Source organism: Osmerus eperlanus, chromosome 5 (assembly GCF_963692335.1).
Source record: "Osmerus eperlanus chromosome 5, fOsmEpe2.1, whole genome shotgun sequence".
NCBI lineage: Eukaryota > Metazoa > Chordata > Actinopteri > Osmeriformes > Osmeridae > Osmerus > Osmerus eperlanus.
In genome coordinates this window covers 14,969,032-14,990,036 of record NC_085022.1, presented here as the reverse complement: position 1 = coordinate 14,990,036, position 21,005 = coordinate 14,969,032, and the positions used below count along the sequence as shown (strand labels likewise).

Here is a 21,005-nt window from a genome sequence, read left to right as displayed (position 1 = left end):
GAGAATAGTGACTCACATTCAGATGAACTGTGGTGTACAGAGGTTGTGGACATGGCTGTCAAAGAGAGGCTGTTTTGAATTGTGGGAGCATGTGAAGCTACAGGCGTGGTTGACTGAAGGGTGTTTTATGAGGGATCACATTTATGAACCGACCGTCTAAACTCAGGTTTTGCGACAATAACAAAAACTAATCGGATGGTAGATTTCTCGACACGCAGTTGAAGGAGTGAGGTTTACAAAGGCAGACAGCGCCAACACAGAAACTACAGTTGCCGTCCCTAAATGCTAACATGTGACTAGCAAGCCCATAGTGAGTCTTAAAATACCACATCTTGTAGTGTTTAATGATGTTTTCCAATCAAATGACTCCTACGGCCGGCCCACTCCTCCCCAGACAGAAGACTTTCCCTCTCTTTAGAACTTGTGACTGAAAACATGGATTTTACATTGAAGCAATGCTACAATGTTCGACTCAATCCAAAGCCCTTTTCAGTTTAGCAGCATGTCAAAAAAATAGATGAATAAATGTGTACTTCATTGTCTAATCCAAATAACACATTTGACAAATTTCCTTTCATAGAAAACGTGAGGAAAATCTCCAATGTGAAAAATGAATAATCCTAATAACTATTAATAAACTCTGATAAGAGTGGTCTGTCACACTGAACATCCATTGCATTCAAAAGGAAAGCAAATAGTATGGATGGCCTAGGTTAAATTGAAACGTTATTTCAAAGCGGATCTTTTTGCATCGTTGACGTCTAACTGTTGTCAAAGATAACAGAACAGCTTTGGAAAAGAACACTGGGATGTGACCTTTTGACCTTTTTGCAGTCTTTATTCCTCAACGTCATACACCACATTCGAGGAAAATTCTAAGCGCAGTGATGGAAAATGTCACACATCAGCAGAGGTACAACTCTCATATAATCAGTCTGTCACATGGATCTGGCACGCTCTACTGTAATGACCTTTCATACCCGGCAACAGGATGGGCTTTTGACATGAAGCAAAAGTCACACTTTCAAGGAACTGTCACATCAAGGAACAGCACATACAAATGAAAAAGAAAAAGTCTTACTCCGCTTTGAAATGTTTCTGATTTCATTCACATTCATTGTGCCCTTGTTCATTTCCTGTGATTTGACCCACATCCCCATTTCTTTTACCCGGTTTCACGTCCAATCAACATTTGCGTGTTGTCTCGGTACTGGTCACGTCTATCCTAGATATTGTTCATCGAGGATCGTCTGGGCAGCTGAAGGAAAAACGTCCACACAGATCCATTTCTTGGGAAACCCTTCATCTGGTTCCTGGGCTTCCAGGTCTTCCCCTCAATAACATACTCCAGAGTCACGGTCCTGTTCAACGTGAAAACAGAGTCCCCTCTCACCACAGCTGTGAACAGGGAGCCTTTGCTGTTGGCAAAGTGCCCAGGCAGGGCTGTCCACTGGCCCGTGGTGAGGTTATAGCAGTCCATCATACACCTCAGAAAATCGGCCGACGGCCCGTTGCGCATGACGTAGAGATCGTCCCGGTGGCCCACCAGACAGTGGCCATAACTCTGGTGCCGTGTCAGGGTGGTGACAAGCAACCACTCATCCTTCCCCGGGAGGTACTCGTAGATATCCGTGGTCTCCATGGGCTTCCACAAACACACGAAGATTCGGCTCATCGTCTTGGTGCACGCTGCTCCGGAGACAGGCCGCGGCAAATGCGCCACGAAAGACCACGTCCTCGTCGCCAAGTCGTAGCTCTCCACAGACGACATGACGGTTCCTTCGTACTCGCCGCCGATGGCGTACAGGCGTCCGTCCAGCCCCACGAGGGTGAAGTCGTAGCGCAGCTGCCTCAAACCGGGGAGAACACTCCACTTGTTGGTGTCGGCGTCGTAGCAGAAGCAGGAATCCACGGCGTGCTTGCGGACGCCCTGAACGCCGCCCACGATGTACAGCTTGTTGTCCAGGACGGTCACCCCGGCCATCGAAGTGCTGGCTCCCGGGGGCAGGGCTGTGAGAACCTTCCAGTCCTTGTCGCCTTCGTCCAGGTAGCAAACGGTCCTGGTGGCCGCGTGCGATGTTTCCTCCAGGCTGCAGGTGGGGTGCGCCCCGACGGCCACGAACACAGGAGGGACAAGGGACTCCACGTATGTGACCAGCTCCACAGGTAGGTGTTTACTGACCTCGGCCTCCAGATCGGCGTACATGCTCCGTATGAAGACTGCCGCGGCCCGGTAAAGGTCCATGAGGCCAAAGGTGGCGGCGGTGTGATACATGAGCAAGCAGTTGTCCGAGTCGATGAGGTCGACGAGATGCTTGCTGAGAGGTGCCAGCTGCAGAAAGGCGGCGCATTCGATGGCCGCCACGATTTCGTCGCCGTCCAGGATGGGTCTCTCGTCTCGGAGAACGGCCAGCGCGATCAGGAAGCCATGAGCGGCGAAGCCCTGGATGTGGATCTCCTCCTGTTCGCACTCCCTCATCCCAGACCGGAACAGAGCTTGGAAGTAGCCACTGGACTGAACCAACAGAGTTTTGTCTGTGCTAAAAAAAGCACCTCCCACCACTATTTTCAATTTGGCTGATTCACGTCGGGTGAGCGCAGATACCAAATCCTTCGCACGGCCAGAACTTTCACCGCTGCTCCATTCCATCGCCTCGTTGCTGTACATGGCTGCTATCGCGCATTCACTTACTGTTACTCAATGAGTTTTTCAGAGAAGCTTTCGGTTGAAGGACGAGAGATGGACACAAAGAAAGACTTCTCTCGCGCGGCTGTACGCAGGACTGGAAGGCTGTCATGCTGGCCTAGTTCGAAGGGAGGTTCAATTCTTTTCACAGCTATTAAAATAGAACTAGCTATACATAGCTCCAGAGAAGAGACGGACATGAATGTAGAGGTCAACAGGACAAACAGTGTGCGACAAAGACAGCAGAACAGAAACATCTTTTTTTCAGTGCATTGCTATTGTGGGGGACTGACGTGTTACTTTTGTTGAAATCAAGTTCAATGGGCGCTGCAGTAACCATAACTCCACCAAGGCAAAAACAAGGCTTATTCGTGTACACGGCTATCACCCTGTTACTGCACTGTAGCTATGTTGGTCTACTATCCTTCAAACCGCATTTGTCGCAAAAAAAACCTTGTTTGTTAATCGGTTGAGTTTGCATGTTTCAATACAGCTAAGTCTGAACAGTGTGGAGGTGTACAAGCTACATAAGATGCTACTGTGTCATCCTCAAAAAATCATTCATGAAAAGAATGAAGCAAGCACTAAAGGCTGTCCTTTTTGGTTTTGCCTGAAGTTTTGGAGCAAAGTTATGTGCAGTTTTCTTTTTTTTGTTGTTGCTCAGTTTCAATCAGGGTGGCCTCAAGCTGTGTGATTAAACACCTTTAATAACGCGTACAACAGGGGCACTCAGACCAGGAGGCAGCTCTCCCCTGCTTCATCGCTGTAATCAAAGGTAATTAACCAAGCCCCCAGAGAGGTGGAGAGGCGGTAATTGGGAGGTCGTGGGTCACCCAGACTCTTACATTCAAGTCTCCTCATGAAGTTAACCCCGAGCACCACTAATTGAAACTCATTAGCCTCACTCACCCAGACGATGGCTCTCCTGGTTCCAATAGAGGTTGCCTTAGAAACCAGGGAGTTGGGGAGGGGGAACTTGGCAACTTCGTTTTTCCCCCAGCCCCCCCTTTCCCCTAGACAGCCCCTGCCGCTCTTTGTTAATGGCGGATCTCTATTGAGCTCTGACCTGGAGGTGTGTGTGTGTGAGGGGGGGGGGGGGGTGGAAGTCACCTGATCTAATTTAAGTCAAGAGTCTTCACATGCCAGGGTCTTATGCATGGAAGAGCCACGTGGATCCACTCAAGACCTCGGACAATTCACATGGCGGTCGGACAGCCATGCTCGTCAATCACACTTGTAATGCCACCATCTTCAAGCGTGTCATTGTCGGGTTGCACACAGTCAAGTATCTCTACACTGAGGAATAAATACAGAGAGGGATACCTGTCTTAAACCTCATGTTTTACTTGATAACTCTGTAGCTTGTCGCTCTCCACCTCTATCTCTTTACACATTCAGGAATACGACGACAATACATTCTAAATAGATACGACAACCGTTTCACCACATGTGAATGACGTGTACCTCACAGTAATAACCACAACTTGCCCCGGTTACAGTGAATCATTATTACAGTATGTGTGTCACACTGTTGTTTATCATCTTCTTCCGTTTCCATCACAAACAATGTAGTTAGGGCAGTAGTCTGTGATCAGCTGATCACAGACAATTAGTTACCCTGATGAGACTGAGTCACGATGAGCTGGCTAATGATGTCAGTAATGTCACATTACCCCAATGTTTTGAACATGTGACAGATCACAAGCTGGCACATGCAAAACTCTCCCCCCTCTTCAAACACACACACACACACACGTGCAAACACAAACACTATTAGGGTAACAGGTATCAGACAGGATTGCTTGGTGTGCTGTAATGCTATTGTGTCAGGAGACGATTATGAAGTCACACACACACACACACACATGCAGCTGCGTTGATTTGCTCCAAACTAACAGAAGCTGCTGGACTGATAAACAATTTGCCCAAAGATTTACGTAAGCGTATGAAATCATTATGAACAGTTGCGTAACTGTCTGTAATTTGGGGTGTGCGTACATGCTAACACAAATTAGATCCCACACAATATGCACGGGTGAATGAACCAGACACACATTCAGCTGTGCTCTGCTTTCTATGTGGAGTACTGAAGGAGTCAATAGAGACGCATACATTTGGAGTCTCTTCCCAAGCGTAGAACACTCCCACTCCAGTAAATGCATAGATACGTGCATACATGCACCGCATTACTCAACCATAAACCTCAGTCACATTAAATGTCTTTTCAGCATCGTGACTGACATGACCTGTGCACGCGCTTGAGAAAACAGACCTTTTTACTGTCACAGTGTGAATTACAGAAGTAGCAGTCTGACCAAATGAACATAATCAACGCAAATATGCGTGCACGTGTCTTGAACGTTACTGTGATTTAAAGAGTAACTACTCACCACAATTTCAGCCCCAAAAAGGTTTTTGAAAAGTTAGTCAGTGGGGGATTTGTCATGAATATTCATTTTCACACTCAACGCCTCCCTGTGATAGGTCAGAGAAACACGAAAAGGCGCACATTTCTTCAATTTCACGAACCCATTTGCATTCACTACTTTTATTTACTATGATAGTAGTATCATATAATAGAGTTCAATTCAAACCTCAGCACTTCAGGAAGGCTCCATTCAGTAAAGCCAAAAGTTGCAGAGGACAGAGAAGGTCAACTTGCACTTGGAAAGGTCAGTGAGAAACTCAATCGGGCAGGATGGGTTAAGGGCTTATTTATGATGTATCATGTAGCCTGTTGCGCCTCAAGGGATGATAGGCACGCATTAGCCCCTGTGAATTACGTCTTTTGAAGGCGAGGGGATACCCAGGATCTTGGACGAGAGAATGGGAGCCGGACCGCGGCAGAACGCTGATACTGTGTTTAGTGTTACCAGCCATGCCTGCCTGGTGACACAGTCAGCAGTACACTTTAGCCAGGCGCTAATGAGGGAGTTCGGGAGGAATTAGGATGGGGGTATGCCGGCCAATGTTTAAAAGCGGACAATGACTGCATCTGGAAGAGGATCGGTTCATTGGTTGAGCTGGTGGATGCCCATTTGTGAAACTCGACCGGCCGAAGAAATCTGTAACCTTGGAAGTGAAAGCTCAATAGCTTCATGTTTCTTCTTGAAATGCCTTTTTTTGTTGTTGTCAGCACCACAGACATTTGCTTGCAGCCCAACTGGAAAAAGTTTCATGAATTGATGATTCAAGAGTTCTCTCGATCTGTCTGTCTGTCTCTTTCCATATGTGAGGCTTCCAGTGAAGCAGTACGAAGCCACTTTGAAGAGATTCAGAATGTGAGAGTTCATATTTTGAAGGGAGGGGATCATATGGCGACAACGTCGCTTATCACAGCATTCTGTCTCCCTGACAACTGGTGCACCACTTTTCGCACCCCCTCGAGCGTGTTGGGTTATCAAGTATGAAGTCGGTGGGCCAACTCCTGGTTCCTTTCAAAACTCCTTTCCAACCATATCAAAACCAAAAGTCATTTTCAGAAATACTCATTGTCCACTAAATACAGACACCCCAACCCACTCCTTATTTGCAATCTGCATCAGAGCTGTCCAACTAGGATTACGTTTATTGCCAACATCTTAGCTCCTGTAAATGTCACTGTTATACATAAGTAAACCTTTTATTTACTTCTGTCAATCACATGTAAATATGGCCTCGCTTCACAATGTATTCTGACCGTGGCTAAACAGGTTCCTCAGGACATAAGGCCATGTTTGGCCAGGCCCAGTAAGCTGAGAGATGACATCACCGGAGAGGCAGGGGTAAATAAAGGTGGTGGGGAGATGGAAGGGCAGGTGGTGAGGGAGCTTGTGGCAAGTCACAAGTCGCTGACGCACAGAGAGGTCATAGGGCACAACAGCGGGGGAAAGAGTGTGAGTTGCTTGTGTGTGTGTGGGTGGGTGTGTGTGTGTGTGTGTGTGTGTGTGTGTGTGAGTGAGTGGATAGACATGGTGTCACAGGTGCAAGGGAGGGTGGGGGAGGTGTGTGTGTGAGGGTGTCTCTGTGATTGGCTGTGTGTGTGTTTGTGTGTGTGTGTTGGGGGAGTGGTGCGGGTATCTCGTGTTTGGGTCTCCTAAACAGGAGTGGTTCCATGCTAATTGGTAATGCTAAACTGTTCCTTTGAGATATATCCTCAATTGATTCAGTCATTTCACATTTCATATCAGTTTGCGGGTACACACCACAACATCCAGCAGAAGAAAAATGTTAACCTTTGCCGTAGACAGCTAAAATATTCTATAAAATGCTGCTAATTAATACGTTTATTCAGATCCATGTGACAACCATAGACAACTGGCAGGTCTTCAGAAAAGATCTCTCTGAATGTAAATACCAGATGTACCAGATTAATAGCCTGCTAAATAAATTCCAGTTAAAGACCAAACTCTGTTTGCCTTCACTGCTATTTTGAGTCTGAGGGATATCATTGCAAGTGTGCATCGTGAACTTGACCCATTAAGTTGTGCAATGCCGTTCTGTGGCCAGCTTTCCTCTGTGCTTTACCACATCTCTGCTAGAGTTGTAAAGGGACCTGTTTTAGACTAGGAGAAGTAAGGTGAATGACTGGTAGTGATATCATGTTTATTGAGAGGGATGTGTGAGGTTGTGGCAGCCCCAGTGGAGAAACCCCTCCTCAGCCAGTTTGGGAGCAATGGTGGATGACATCATTGGGCATCAGCTTGTTGGAGGGTTTGCTATTCCCAGCCACGATATGACTGGATCCAAACTGTTTGAAATAGTCAAGTTCTGTCTTGTATGGAATGAACCATGTAGAAAATACTGCAATTTAAGAAAGTAATGTCTTACAACAATGTTAGGGCCATAAGAAGTTAAAAGGACACTATTAATAGGCAACTTTTTAAATTAGTAGAATGTCTCGGGTGCGTACTACTCACCTGTAGATAAATAAATCAGGTGTGTGTGTGCATGTGTATGTGATGTGTGTGTGTGTGTATGTGTGTGTGTGTGTGTGTGTGTGTGTGTGTGTGTGTGTGTGTGTGTGTGTGTGTGTGTGTGTGCGTGTGTACAAGCCTATAAAGATATACAGTACGTGTGTTTGTGTATTTTTATTGCTACGTGTGTGAGGTGTGTAAATACATGTGAGTGTTAGTGTGTGTGTGTGTGTGTGTGTGTGTGTGTGTGTGTGTGTGTGCGTGCGTGTGTGTGTGTGTGTGTGTGTGTTGTAGAGCAATCCAATGCAGCTCACACAGGGCTTCATTGGCCAACGAAAAGCAAAACATGTGTCTTCTTGTGTCTACCAACAGAATGCTAGTCCATAGATTTCTACTCTGGATACTTAAGATATTAACCATGCTAGTGACACGTAATGAATTATTGAGTTTGATTATTTTATTTCAAAAACACAGTTTAGACAGTACCCCATTTCCTCATGTTTCCCAAATTAGGCATATTGCTATTCAAGTGCAGAATTTAAAGGGACAGTCGGTTAATTAGTGACCACTTTTCACTGTTGACTGTTCATTGATCTGTTGTTGACTGTTTTGGAATGTTTCAGTCAGGTCAGTGGAGTCAGTTCACTGTGGCTCTGGCATTGGGATCCAGGCGGTTTACTGGTCACAGTAACACATGACCTCAGAGAGGACCTAAAAATAGGGGAGCGAAGACAGGGCAGGAGAGGACGGGAGGGGAGAGCATAGGGTAGGGGCGGGGACAGAAAAGGAGCAGAGGGGAGGGCAGACACGACTGGAGGGCAGAGGAGGAGAAGACAGGAGAGGAGTGGAGGAGAGGGCTGGGATGAGATGAGAGAAGAGGAAAATGCATGTAAAACTCAAAAGGCAAATAATAATCGTACTCTTTAGCTTACAAATGATGGAATTCAAATCAAAATTGAGAGAACCAAAAATTATTTTAGATCATTACCTTTTGATGTATCTTCGATGTGCACAAGGAAAAACTTAAAATAAGACGGCGAAGCTCATTTTAGCAGCGTGTAGGGTATGATAAGGGTAGTTCATACATATTCATTAACATGACTATTTGACAGGCACATTGATGGGACGTTGACAGCTTATACCATGAAAAGGCTGCAGGGTGTGATGAGAAGGAGAGGTTGTACACATCTCCAAACCCCCTAACACCCAGGCTTGTCTGCAATACCCCTTAATTCCCTTAGCGCTGTTTTAAATATTCTGTTTTCAATTAAAGTAGAGGTTGAATTTATAATATACTATTTAAATAGGAATTTTACTTGAATAACGATAAGGCAATCAAATACATTTTCATCACAATGGTTCCATTATTACTCCATGTTCTTTTCATTAAAAGAAGAAAATGTGTGTAAAATTGTTCTAGAATAGAATATGACGATAGTACAGAATGTCTTTCTGGGGTATGAATGATGTAGATATCAGCTTTGTATAAAAGACAATGTCACCCACATTGTTCTCATATTCTCAGGGTTGCAGCCGGATACTATTGTTCCTGTGAATGACAGGTGGATGGTCAAAGTGTACATTCCACTCTCATCACAAACATGAAGGAGAACATCTACAAAGAATGACTGAACCAGTGACCGTGGTGGAAAGCTGTGTTGATGCGCTGTCACATGTCACATATAATGTTTACTAATGTGCTTACTAACATGCACACACTATAGTGGGTGCAGCAGATAATTATGGACTACAAGTGTATGGTTCTATAGCTCTGGTTCTGGGTGAAAATGTTTTGTATCGCTCAGTTCTGTTGAAGCCGGTTTTACCAAAGTGACAGGACATAGATTGAGCATCTCTGCATCGCACATGGCTTGATCATGTCGCATGACATTTAGAAAGATCCACCCGCTGTTGTTTTCCCATCTCTGCAACCCTCTTCACCTCCACCCTCTGCCATGCACACAAACACATGCACTCCTACACACACACACACGTGTGCACACACACAAACACACGCATTTCATGCACTCCCACACACACACCCAAGTGGGAGACTATGGAGCATGTGACACTGGTGGCAGTTAGCTGTCAGTTGGTATCTAGGGTGAGATGAGCTCAGCTGGAACTGCCTCAGTCACTTCCACAGAATCTGGGATGAGCCCGGATGTGCTAGATATGCTAATATCCTCCTGGGAAGAGCACACCTCCATTAAACGCCACCAAATGAGCAGCTATTCAGAAAGAAATTTGATTTAAGGACTGCAACACACTATACATACGGAACCCAAGCAGGAAAATACATGTAAAACGCTCTGGTGTGCCTTAGTTCTATGCAATATGTTACCTTTGATTAAACATATACTGTTCTGTCCATTGTAATAAACGTATCGTATTCACTAATAGGACGACACTCCTGAAGCACTACCACTGTATTTGCATCCGAATGTTTCCCTCCAGTTAGATAGCTATCTCGTCTTACTGATCAGTCGTGGTTTTGACAGTGCACTCACTCACCACATCAAACAATAGTTCAAGTAAAGATGCAGACAGACACACCGAGGAAAATGGTTGTTTTGTGTTTGACAGGTTCCTCTGCCCTCCCTCTTCCTGAACCTCCCTCCCTCTCTACTTCTCCACCCTGCAGCAGTGTCTCTGCTCTGACTCGGATAAATGCCTCTGTGGCATTTCAAAGCCAGCCAATCCATCGATTGGAGTGCAAAGCCTGCCGTGGAAAAGGGACATTACCCGGAATGGTGATAAGTAGGCTTCTGCCGGAGGCAACGGTGTGTGAGTGGCCGGAGGGGAGAAAGAAAGGAAGGAGATAGGGAGGGTGAGAAAGGAGGGAGGGGGGAAGGGGGCAGTGTGACCTAGATTCAGCGATGCACCCAGACATGATACGGCACCGTCACGTGACCAAGGGGGCCCTCCTTCAACAGTCAAAACAATAACACTGTGGATGGATGGAGAGAGAGAGAAAGACAGAAAGAGGGAGGGATGGAGGGAGGGAGGGAGAGAGATAGAGAGGGAGGGAGGGAGAGAAAGAGAGAGACACAAATAGAGAGAGAGGCCTCAGGAGGGGGCGAAATTGGGATTCTGCGGGATGCCTGAAGTCTTTGATCTGCTAACTGGTTGCAGGTGCTGCTGGGAAGGCCCACTCGCCGGCAGAGGGAGAACCCCACCAGTGGCCCTCAACAGAACCCTCCTCGACACACAACTGGTTCTGATTGCGAAGACAAGGGGCAATGTGGCTAACCACAGGAATCCCAACTCTGTCCCGATAAGTCTGTATTTTCCCCTGATTCATCACATTGTTTCCCCCCAGCGTTCACCCCTCGTCAGCACTACAGAGTGAGCGCTTCTCCCACTCTGCAGAAAAGAAGACGGATATGGACTCCTCCGTCTCCGAGGCTGCTCCCAGGCTCTCTCGGATGAGGGCGATGATAGGTTCGCTCATGGGAATGTGTGTTCCCTGAGCGAAATGAAAAGCCACAACAAGGGCGGAATGGATGTCATAACCTCTGTGAAAAGGGACGAGCTGCCACATCTGGGTGGAGGGAGGGTGGCCAAAATCGTTGCATTTTTTTCTCAGGGTTGGACCCAAACCACATCCCAGTTGCTGAATTATCAGATGGTTTTCACTAACCCTGCTCAAGGTTGCTAGGCCCAAATACGGCAGTCAATTTTAAGGATTTCTCAATATATATAGATCCAGAATAGGGCCATCGCCAGCCATGGCAAAAAGCTATTAAAGTTCACCTTGTGATTCACATTGGTTAGTTAAGGGAGATTGGATATGAATGAAAAGTTGGTTTGGGGCTGAAATGGAATAGAAATGTATATGGAAAGGAATTCCACTGAAGGAATATGGATTTCAACTTGGATTAATTCCAATGGGATTATGCAAATACTGTGAGATACCCCTGTCCTTTTGGAGGCATTTCAATAGAATTGAGCATTTGCATTTAAATATAATTTCTTTTCTGACATTCAGAACTACTCTGAGAGCAGAGGTGGAATGTGATTTTCTCATGATGGTGATATGCAGATAAATCAATTAACCAACATATGACAGATCGAGAATGAGAATCTGTACATCAGAATCGATTGACTTCACCGCCTGATACAGTAACAAATGTCCACGCTGAGATGTCTAGATCAGTCAGTAGCACAGCCAATGTAAAAAAAGAAAATGTAATAAATAAAAAAAATACGATTTTTGTAAGCACGTTTTATGACATTTTTATTCGAGTTTGTGCTGACAAAGGTGCTTCCGATGTTTGCTTGAGAAGCATGCACAAAAGCAAAAGAGACATATCCCCCTACGCAATCTGTATATACAATAAAAATATTAAAGAAGAATCAAACCGGAAATCATCTTTCCAAATGTCTCGTCAGATTCCAGGGCTAATAGCTGTGCTCCATCAAACTGTGATGTTGGGAGTCTTCCATCCCCCCCCCCCCCTCTTCTCCCAGGACTGTTCCTCCCAAAGCCTGCATTGGGACTGGTTCTGACATGCACATGTTACATCAGACTCACACCTCACTGCAGGAGGGAATGTGACAACTCCCCCTTCCCCCCTCTCCCTTCATCTCCCCCTGCACAGCTTGGAATGATACGCACAATGAGGTTAATGACCAGAGGCGGATACTTGGAATGTGTGGGAAAAGGCGTGTTTCTATGTGGGTCTGCGTTCGTGTGTGTAATGTATGTTGATTAGGAGAAAGCCTGCATTTGCTTATGTCTTAGGATTTGTGGGAAGTGCCTGTAGGCTATGCTTGTAAGCCTGTGCTGTCCCTGCATATTCGGTGGGGTGTATATAATATTAATTGCGGTTCTGTCAGACTCCCTCTTTGTGTCCACAAAAATATAATAAACAAACAAAAGAAATTTCCCAGTATCTCACCCTCACTGCCAGTCTTACCAGTCTGTAGGGGTTGCACAGAGATCACATGATAATACCTCACTATAAACAAGTGGAGGAAGCTACTGTCTTTTCACTGTGTTTTCTTTTGACCAGAATAAGCCTGGGGTAAATGATCATTCAGATGCTACTGTATGTGCTAATTAGACGGTTTCCTGTGTCTGGTCCTCCCTGCCACATCAGCAACCTCTTCATTGTGGGAAACAAAACAACATAAAGAAGAGGTCCAATGACAGCATGCGAGCACAATAATAGGCCAAGGAAGGCACGGACACAGACGCAAATACCAGCAAGAGACAGGGAAAAAACACAGAGCAAGGGAGAGAGAGAATTAAACAGTTTGTTCTCCTTTTTTTCTCTGCATTTCTCTTAGACATGGTCTCTCTCACTCCCTCACTCTCTCACTTCCTCCTACACTGTCTCTCTCTCTCTCACACACACACACACCACAACACGTGAGAGGTTCAAAAAGCACACTGGTCGATAAAGCCGCACAGTCCTCTCCACCCCAGGGATAGACAGACATTGGAGGAGACAGTTAGGATGGGAACAAGGGATTACAGAGATTATCACAGAGGTTAAAGAGGAGGAAGAGAGAAAGAGAGAGAGTAAGCAAAATAGAGAGAGAGAGAGAGAGAGAGAGAGAGAGAGAGAGAGAGAGAGAGAGAGAGAGAGAGAGAGAGAGAGAGAGAGAGAGAGAGAGAGAGAGAGAGAGAGAGAGAGAGAGAGAGAGAGAGAGAGAGAGAGAGAGAGAGAGAGAGAGATGAAAAGAGGAAAGGCTGATTGACAGATATGGGAACAGGCAGCCGACCTCCATCCTCCTGACCTCCTCTGGGTCCTGTGTGCTGCCCTCAGAGTCTTCAGTCTTCCTCATCTGGCCCTTTCAACAGCTGGGTATCCTTTCCAAACATTCCACTTGGGACCCCACTGCAATGTGGACACACGAGCACATGCAAACTCACTGTACACACACACACCCACCCTCACACACACACACGCACACACCCATACACATGCACACGCACACACACATCCATACACACGCAAGCATGCACACACACACACACGCTCACAAGCGCTTAGTATCTCTGGAGTGTGTGTGCACGTGCGTTTGTTTTTCTCACACCAGCTGCTTCAGGCGAAGGATAACTAATAAGACGGAGGATGAGGAAGAGGGGAAGGAAATGGGAGGAGAGGAGAGGAGAGAGGAGAGGAGAAGAAGGGAAGAGAAGGGAAAAGAGGGGAAGAGAGGGGGAAGGGAGGAAATACAAACCAAATACACCACGGCGACCTTCCTCCCCTTCCGGCTCACCTCGCTGCCCTTGTTGTCATAGCCTCTCTCCAGCTTATCCCAACCTTATGTTCTGTTGAGCACAGCACATTATCTAGACAGACGTCCCACCTTCACCATCCCCCCCAAGACACTTTCTCACAGTGGATTCTAACCATTTTCTACATCGTCAATCATCAAATGGCAATCCAATCTGTCTGTTGGAAATTCTGCAGCAACCGTGGATTGTTCCGGTTACAAGCGATCATTGGGCCTTAACAGTGAACTCTTGAGTCCTTTAATGACGGAGGTCAGGTTCAGGTTAAGACCCAAATCCCCCATCCATGCTCTCGCTGAATGTTAAGAAGTGTAACACAAAAGAGGATTTTATACCCTATATACCGTTGGGTCACCATAAGCTGGGGATAAAGAGAGGGCCAACAGTAAGGGTCTTTGTTATAATTCAGATTAGCACGACTGACCAAAATCTCTTTAATGCTCCCTACGGTATGATTACGTTATTCCCTGACATTGCACATGTCATGTGGAGGTTGAGGTGTCAGCGTCCAAGTCTCGCCTGATCCAGAGGATATGGCCCCTTCTGTAAACGCTACATACATTTATTTTTGTTTTGTTCATGTTTAAGAAACATATTGTTTGTAACCATTTTGGTTACCCGCAATGTTTGGGGCTATCTCGTTGTTATGATTAGTGACCTATGCACTTTTGTAAAGCTCTCTCTTGGAAGTCGCTTTGGATAAAAGCGTCTGCTAAATGAATAAATGTAAATATTGCAAAGTGTGACTAGTTAAAATGCATTTTCACTTAGTTGAATGAGTCCTGAGGTTGGCTGGAGATGAAATTGTGTCTCATGGAGATAGGCTTGGCAGAATGGGGGGGGGGGGGGGGGGTGAGAATAATGATCATTATTCATTCATGTCATTCATTTTATAAGTGCTTATACATTCTTTTAGCCCCACAGTAATTACAGCCCCACTATAATTACTACAGCGAAATCAATGAGCAAATGTGTTTGAGAGACAGACATGTGTCAGAAGGCTGTACTTTGAGGTGATTGTCTGAGATTTGTGTTCATCATGTGATTGTAGACTGGCATTGGGAGGATGTTTAAAGATTAAGGTTATATAAGTCTACTGGGGCTATCTGGGGCTTTCTTGTGGCAAAACCACCAAAACTAGGCCCCTTGGTGGGATGGAAGAGGGGTACACTTGACAGTGTATTAACCATTCTTCACCTTGCTGGAATTTCGATAACTTGATTCAACGGGTTAAATTAGAGCAATAAATGTGATGTTTATTGGAAATTATATTTCATAACATTGCTAATTAATCAAATTAAATGAAAAGGCAAGCGTGCAAGAAAATGAAGGCTTGAAGACTGTTGACTACCTGTAGCAAGGCCGGATTAGTACCCCAAAGGGCCCCTGGGCACTGAAGCTCATGAAGTTCAAATTAATTCCACTGTTTTAATCTCAACTCTTTCTCAGAAAAACGGATCTTGAATCAATACGATCTAAAGCACCTGCTCTATGCACACCCATCTTTATCATTAGCCAATCTACAGTGCATTGCGGCCTGTTCCCAATCATTGCCTGTCCAGTAATCAAACTGACACATACAACAGACAATCATGATGCCCCTCTATGCCCGAGAGCCCCTGGGCATATACCCACATTGCCCATAAGGTAGATCCAGCCTTGACCAGTAGTACTGGAAATTAGAGAGAGAAAGAGAATGAGAGAGAAATAGAGAGAAGAGAAAGATAGAAAGTGACCAATGAGGAGAGCCAGAAGAAAAAAAGAGCAAAAAAGAAGAGCACTCGACCAATCTCAGTGAAAAACGACCAATCAGACCACACCTTGACCCTAGCCCATCAGCATGCATGCCCGACTGCCAGTTCAAAAGGAAAACAGGAGGACACTAAAGACACAATAAGGCGAGAGTGGGGTTTCTCCCAGCATGCAGACGGTGCCTTTGAATGAGTCCTGACGTGTCTATCTGTGAAGACACTCCAGCAAATAAGCAAACACAACCATTGCTTTTACTTTCATGTCGAAGCATCAGGAGACACTATCCCTCGCATCCTTTTTGTCCCTCTCTCTGGGTCTCTCTCGTATTCTTCCTTCTTTCTCCCACTCTCTCTCTCTTCCTTTTTCACTTTCACTCTCTCCCTCTCTCTCTCTCTCTCTTTTCTTTAGCTTACTACCCCCTCTCTCACTGTCTTCCTCTCTCTATCGCTCTCTCACTTACTCCCTTTTCTCTCTCTCTCTCTCTCTCTCTCTCTCAGTCACGCTCCCCCCTCTCACTCTCTTTCTCCCAACTTTCTTTCGCGTCTACAGATATCAGATCCCACACAGTCACTGTCTGACTGTTTTTTTGTTTCCGAAACAGCTGCGTTTTATTTTGAAAACCTCCCCACAGTCCCGTCATCGCTCGCTTTCATGCCCTGTCATGTGACACACACCAAAGGACCTCTTAAAACCCTTGTGATCACACAGGCACTTCGGCAGACGCCCTGCTAGGGAGTGTGCTGGGGAGTGCAAAGGGGTCCTCTGGGTGGACAGTAAATACTGGCCATATTTAGCAACTGGTCTTCAAGGACTCTCTCTTTTCAAAGCCTGGGCTAGACACATCAACGTGCCCACACACACACACACTCACACAAGCATGTACACACACACTAACACACAAAGCCCCTGTCTTTAAAATGATGTTTAAAGCCAAGCTACATTGACGGTGACCCTAAGCCAACGCATACAACATCATGGCTAACTGGTCTCACTCAGCCAGTATTATAATTCCCCCATTCTTGGTTGAATATTGTAAATGTGTCACCACACAATGTTTGTCCATTTATTCCATGTCTATTCTTTATACATTCATTGGTTCAACAAATGCTGACCCCATAACTCATAATGTGTCATACTCATGACAGCTGTAGTTCAATCAAATAAAATAATGATCTAGTACAGAAGGAATTACAAACGTTTCAGGATTGACTTAATTTAGCCGCAGAAAATGGACTAAGCCAGGGGTGAAAGGGATCAGTAAGGCCCAGATTGGCTTAGCGTCCTGTTTATTACATCATTCAATACATACTTAATGTACCTATATGTCTCTATGGGTGTACAAAAACCCTCCCCTTTAAACCATAATTTAAAAACAACATGAATATTTAAACTGCATTTTGTATTTCCTTTTAGTTCGTTTTTCGTTTTTGCTCAGTGTGCTCAGTTATTGGGTTCAGATCTTCATTTGCATCTTCCGTTTGCTGAAACTAAAACAGGTTGCATTCCTAAGAATGCTTGCAGTGCTGCTCTGTGAGTCTGAGGTTTGTTTGAAGTCGGGAATAAGTGGTTCGGTGACCCTCTCCTTAAAAGTCGAAAGGCTTCTTTAAAACCTCACTGACGCCAAACACCAAACACTTTGCTACTCTCTTTTTCATCCCCCACCACACACACACACACACACACACAAACACACACACATACACCCCAACACACACACACACGAGTGTGTGTGGTCTTTACTACAGTGTTGACACCCTGGCAGACAGCCCACTACAGTACGCCCATATTTGGCCCTGCTACTTTTATCCTCCTCTCACCCTTGCCAGTGCAAGTGTACTTGCGTGTCCCTTTTCCGTACATACACCCTCAAACACACACTCACAAACACACATATACACACACTCTCCAGCGGAATGCTATGTTGCAGGAGTAGTATTTGTTTAAACTGCTAGTTGCTTATGTAAATGTCAGGCAGCAGCAGCCAGATGAGAGAGTGGGTCTTGTGTAAAAGGGTTGTCAAAGGAGATGCAAGATGGAGGACAGACTAAAACAACTGCTTGAAAACAGCAGTGTGCTTTGGTGTCTGTACCGTATTTCTGGACTGTGGAAGTAACCTAAACCCACCTGACCCAACGCAATCTTACTCTAACGCTAATCTAACTTTAACCAAACCTAGCCTACTTAAACTCACCTTAACAAATCTGATCTAACCTCCCAGACCGTAACATATCATCAGACAACCAAACTCAACCTAGACTAACCTAACCTATCCAATCCTATCCTAACACGAACATGGTATGGGTCTATAAAATCCCACCTCCTTCATTGCTATGAAACGTTTATTAAAATAATAGCGAGGCGAGTCTAAGCCTCTCAATCTTGTCTCTCTCTGTCTCTGGCTTTAATCAACACTTGGCCTACTTCCACTCCTCTGACCTGGAAAAGGGGTTTAATGTGCAGTTAATTATATCAAAAGAGATCTACCTGTGCAGAAGCTGCTGTGTATGTAGGTCACACACTCTCTCTCTCTCTCTCTCTCTCTCTCTCTCTCTCTCTCTCTCTCTCTCTCTCTCTCTCTCTCTCTCTCTCTCTCTCTCTCTCTCTCTCTCTCTCTCTCTCTCTCTCTCTCTCTCTCTCTCTCTCTCTCTCTCTCTCTCTCTCACACACACACACACGCACACAATACAAATGGTCACATGAGGCATGCATATACACACACATAATAGGCTACATGCAGGCACACACAAACAATAATCATACATTAACACACACACACACGGATCACAATAGGCCCTTAGTGGGGACAGTGGACTCGGTGCTCCCAGGAAGATAATCATATCTGAGCCATTCAACTCAGCAGAACAAAGATAACTAAGCTACGCTACTCAAGGTACCTCTTGTATTTTTATATATATATATATAAAAAGATGTCTGGAAGAGTGCCTTCAGGTCTAAGAACAAGAAGAAGACAATCTGAAACTCTTCCTTGCTTTTCCTTATCTTGTGCAAACACTTCATATTTGCACCTCCATCAGCTTCCCACGGTCAGTACATACATATGGATATCAGAGCCTTTATCTCTGACTGTACAGTACGCTGTCTTGCACAAGGACAGCGTGCGGTTTGAGGTGAGTTTGGACATTAGAAACACTGTTTTGGAGGTACAATATTAAGCGAGTAAACAACCTTGCTGCTGAGACATGTCAGCTCTCTCCCCAACACACACGGAGACGCACAAAACCTCACCAGTCCTCCCAGCGGAAAATGTCATGCCATGCTCCTTCCAATGTGTTCAAACTACAGAAGATAAAACAAACAGAAGGTCAGATAACTCCCATAGTGTTCACCCTAAGTAACCCCCTGGAGGCAGATTAGGCCTCCTCTGGCTCAAGATGCAAAGCAGACCGACACACACATTCTTCTCGTAAAAAAATTCCTTCCCATAACATGCAAACACGGCGTCACATGAGCAGAATTAAGCTCTGCGGATACAGACAGGTCGGCTGTAAATGCAGGTACGGTGGAGCTGCAGCTTGACAGAGCTCATGCTTTGTGGCGAATCAGGCTGGTTAAAAGAGGATCACGTATGAGGTTTAATATTCGACAGTGCTATGCACCTAGCTGTCAGTGAGGAACTCAATTCCTCCTTATGTTGTTCTCGTAGCCTTGTCTTGTTGGACACTGGTCAGTCATTTTCACTAGTGTGTTTATTCTCATTCAGCCGTCATTCCTTCAATGAGGTTATTCATTCTATTAATTTCAAGGCCCTTGTGTTCAGTTATTATGTTGGGATGTTAAATAGTCTTTAAACTTTAAACGGGTAAGTTCATCTGTAGCCTAGTCTACAGTTCAAGCTGACGTCATCTCTTTTATAGAACTGATCATGAATTTAAATATATTACATGACTGTATTGTACTGATTACCTTGTAGGATTGGAGATGTATATTCAGGAAATTACAATTATTTGGTTAAAAAGTGCCAGGAAATAGAGTAGCCTATAAGAAGGGTTTTTAATGCCAGACATTATAAAACCATATGGTTTATGTTGAGACAGTCCTGCTGGGATAAGACTATGATGAGACTACACTACAACAAAATCACATGAGAAATGCTTGCACTGAGATGTTGTGGGTTCTGCTGGTTTTGGTAGCTGACATAGGGAAAGTACATACAGTAGTATGATCCCCCCGTCCTCCCACTACCCACACTGTGATCCCAATGATCACACACATACTTGTAGTTCACATACAACCAGCTTCGTAACAGCATTGTATGCAAATATCTTATTTAACTTATAACATTGCTCTAGGGTGTCACACGGGGGATGTGAAGACTGACAAGTTTGGGAGCAATGGCAGGATGATGAATGTCACTGAAAAACAAGCCCACACACTTACACTAAAGAATTCTCAGGGAAAATGAGATCATCTCAGAGATTGAATTATGTATTTCTTTGATCAGAAAGTGAAAAGACATGTTTTTGTGAAATATTGTTCTACAATGATGAAACATTTGCTTAGTCACTGACGTTTCATTGCTTGGTTTAACCTGTTGCATACATTCCTCCTGTCACATTGATCATTCCAGATCCTTCAAGTCAAATTTGCCAGTTCCGTGGAAGCATTTGAATGACTGATAGCATGAGAACAGGATTGTTTCAATGGTCACATGCCATAGTGTCACTCAACATACTGAATCACTTTTGTGTGCAGCATAATATGATTGCCTTAGTGAGTGAATAACCAAAACGTACATGACAGTATACAAAGCACAATATTTGACATATTCAAACACAATACTGTGTATGTTAGGATTTTTTGCCTCCTACATTGTTTCCACATTCTCTGTTTACACGATGATAGCTCCAGAAATAGTCTGTGGTCATCTGTGACAAGGAACACACAGCTCCGCTTTTTGTTCAAACCTTGTTCCATCTAGTTTCAGCTGTTTTCACCTATGCTTAAAAGGACGTATATTCCAGCTTTATGTCCAACCACACGTGACTAAACCATCTCTTTTTTCCTGCTATGTCCATGTTTGTCTGTTCCTGCATATCCCCACAATTGTGAAAAAAGTGATAGATGTACACAACTTCACTTTGATATCTTGGATGTCAATCAAGACCACAAGTAGACCACCTCCATTAAAACTGCAAACTCAGTTCCTCCACCAATACCATTTTAAAAATAGTCATGTTAAGACCAGGCTACACTGTCAATACTCGACAACCCAGTTCATGAAAGAAATGCTGGCATGATTTGCAGGCATCAAATCATTGATTTGATGGGAAATGCTCGTGGTTTTGATGGAAGAGATACGGAAATAACTTTGCATGATACGCTAACACGTTTTTTCTACAAAAGGCACCTGTGTGAAGAATGCCCTGAAGAAATAAGAGAACAAACAGAAGCCAGAGGTGTC

The 21,005-nt window shown here is 44.8% G+C and overlaps 1 protein-coding gene across 1 annotated transcript; it reads right to left on the bottom strand.

Moving 5' to 3' along the window:
- Nucleotides 1-823: 823 nt before the first annotated feature.
- On the bottom strand, nucleotides 824-2,766 carry kbtbd13b (kelch repeat and BTB domain containing 13b). Its single transcript, XM_062460679.1, has one exon. It carries the CDS (start codon nucleotides 2,666-2,668, stop codon nucleotides 1,226-1,228), a length of 1,443 nt encoding a protein of 480 aa, XP_062316663.1. The 5' UTR covers nucleotides 2,669-2,766; the 3' UTR covers nucleotides 824-1,225.
- Nucleotides 2,767-21,005: the final 18,239 nt, after the last annotated feature.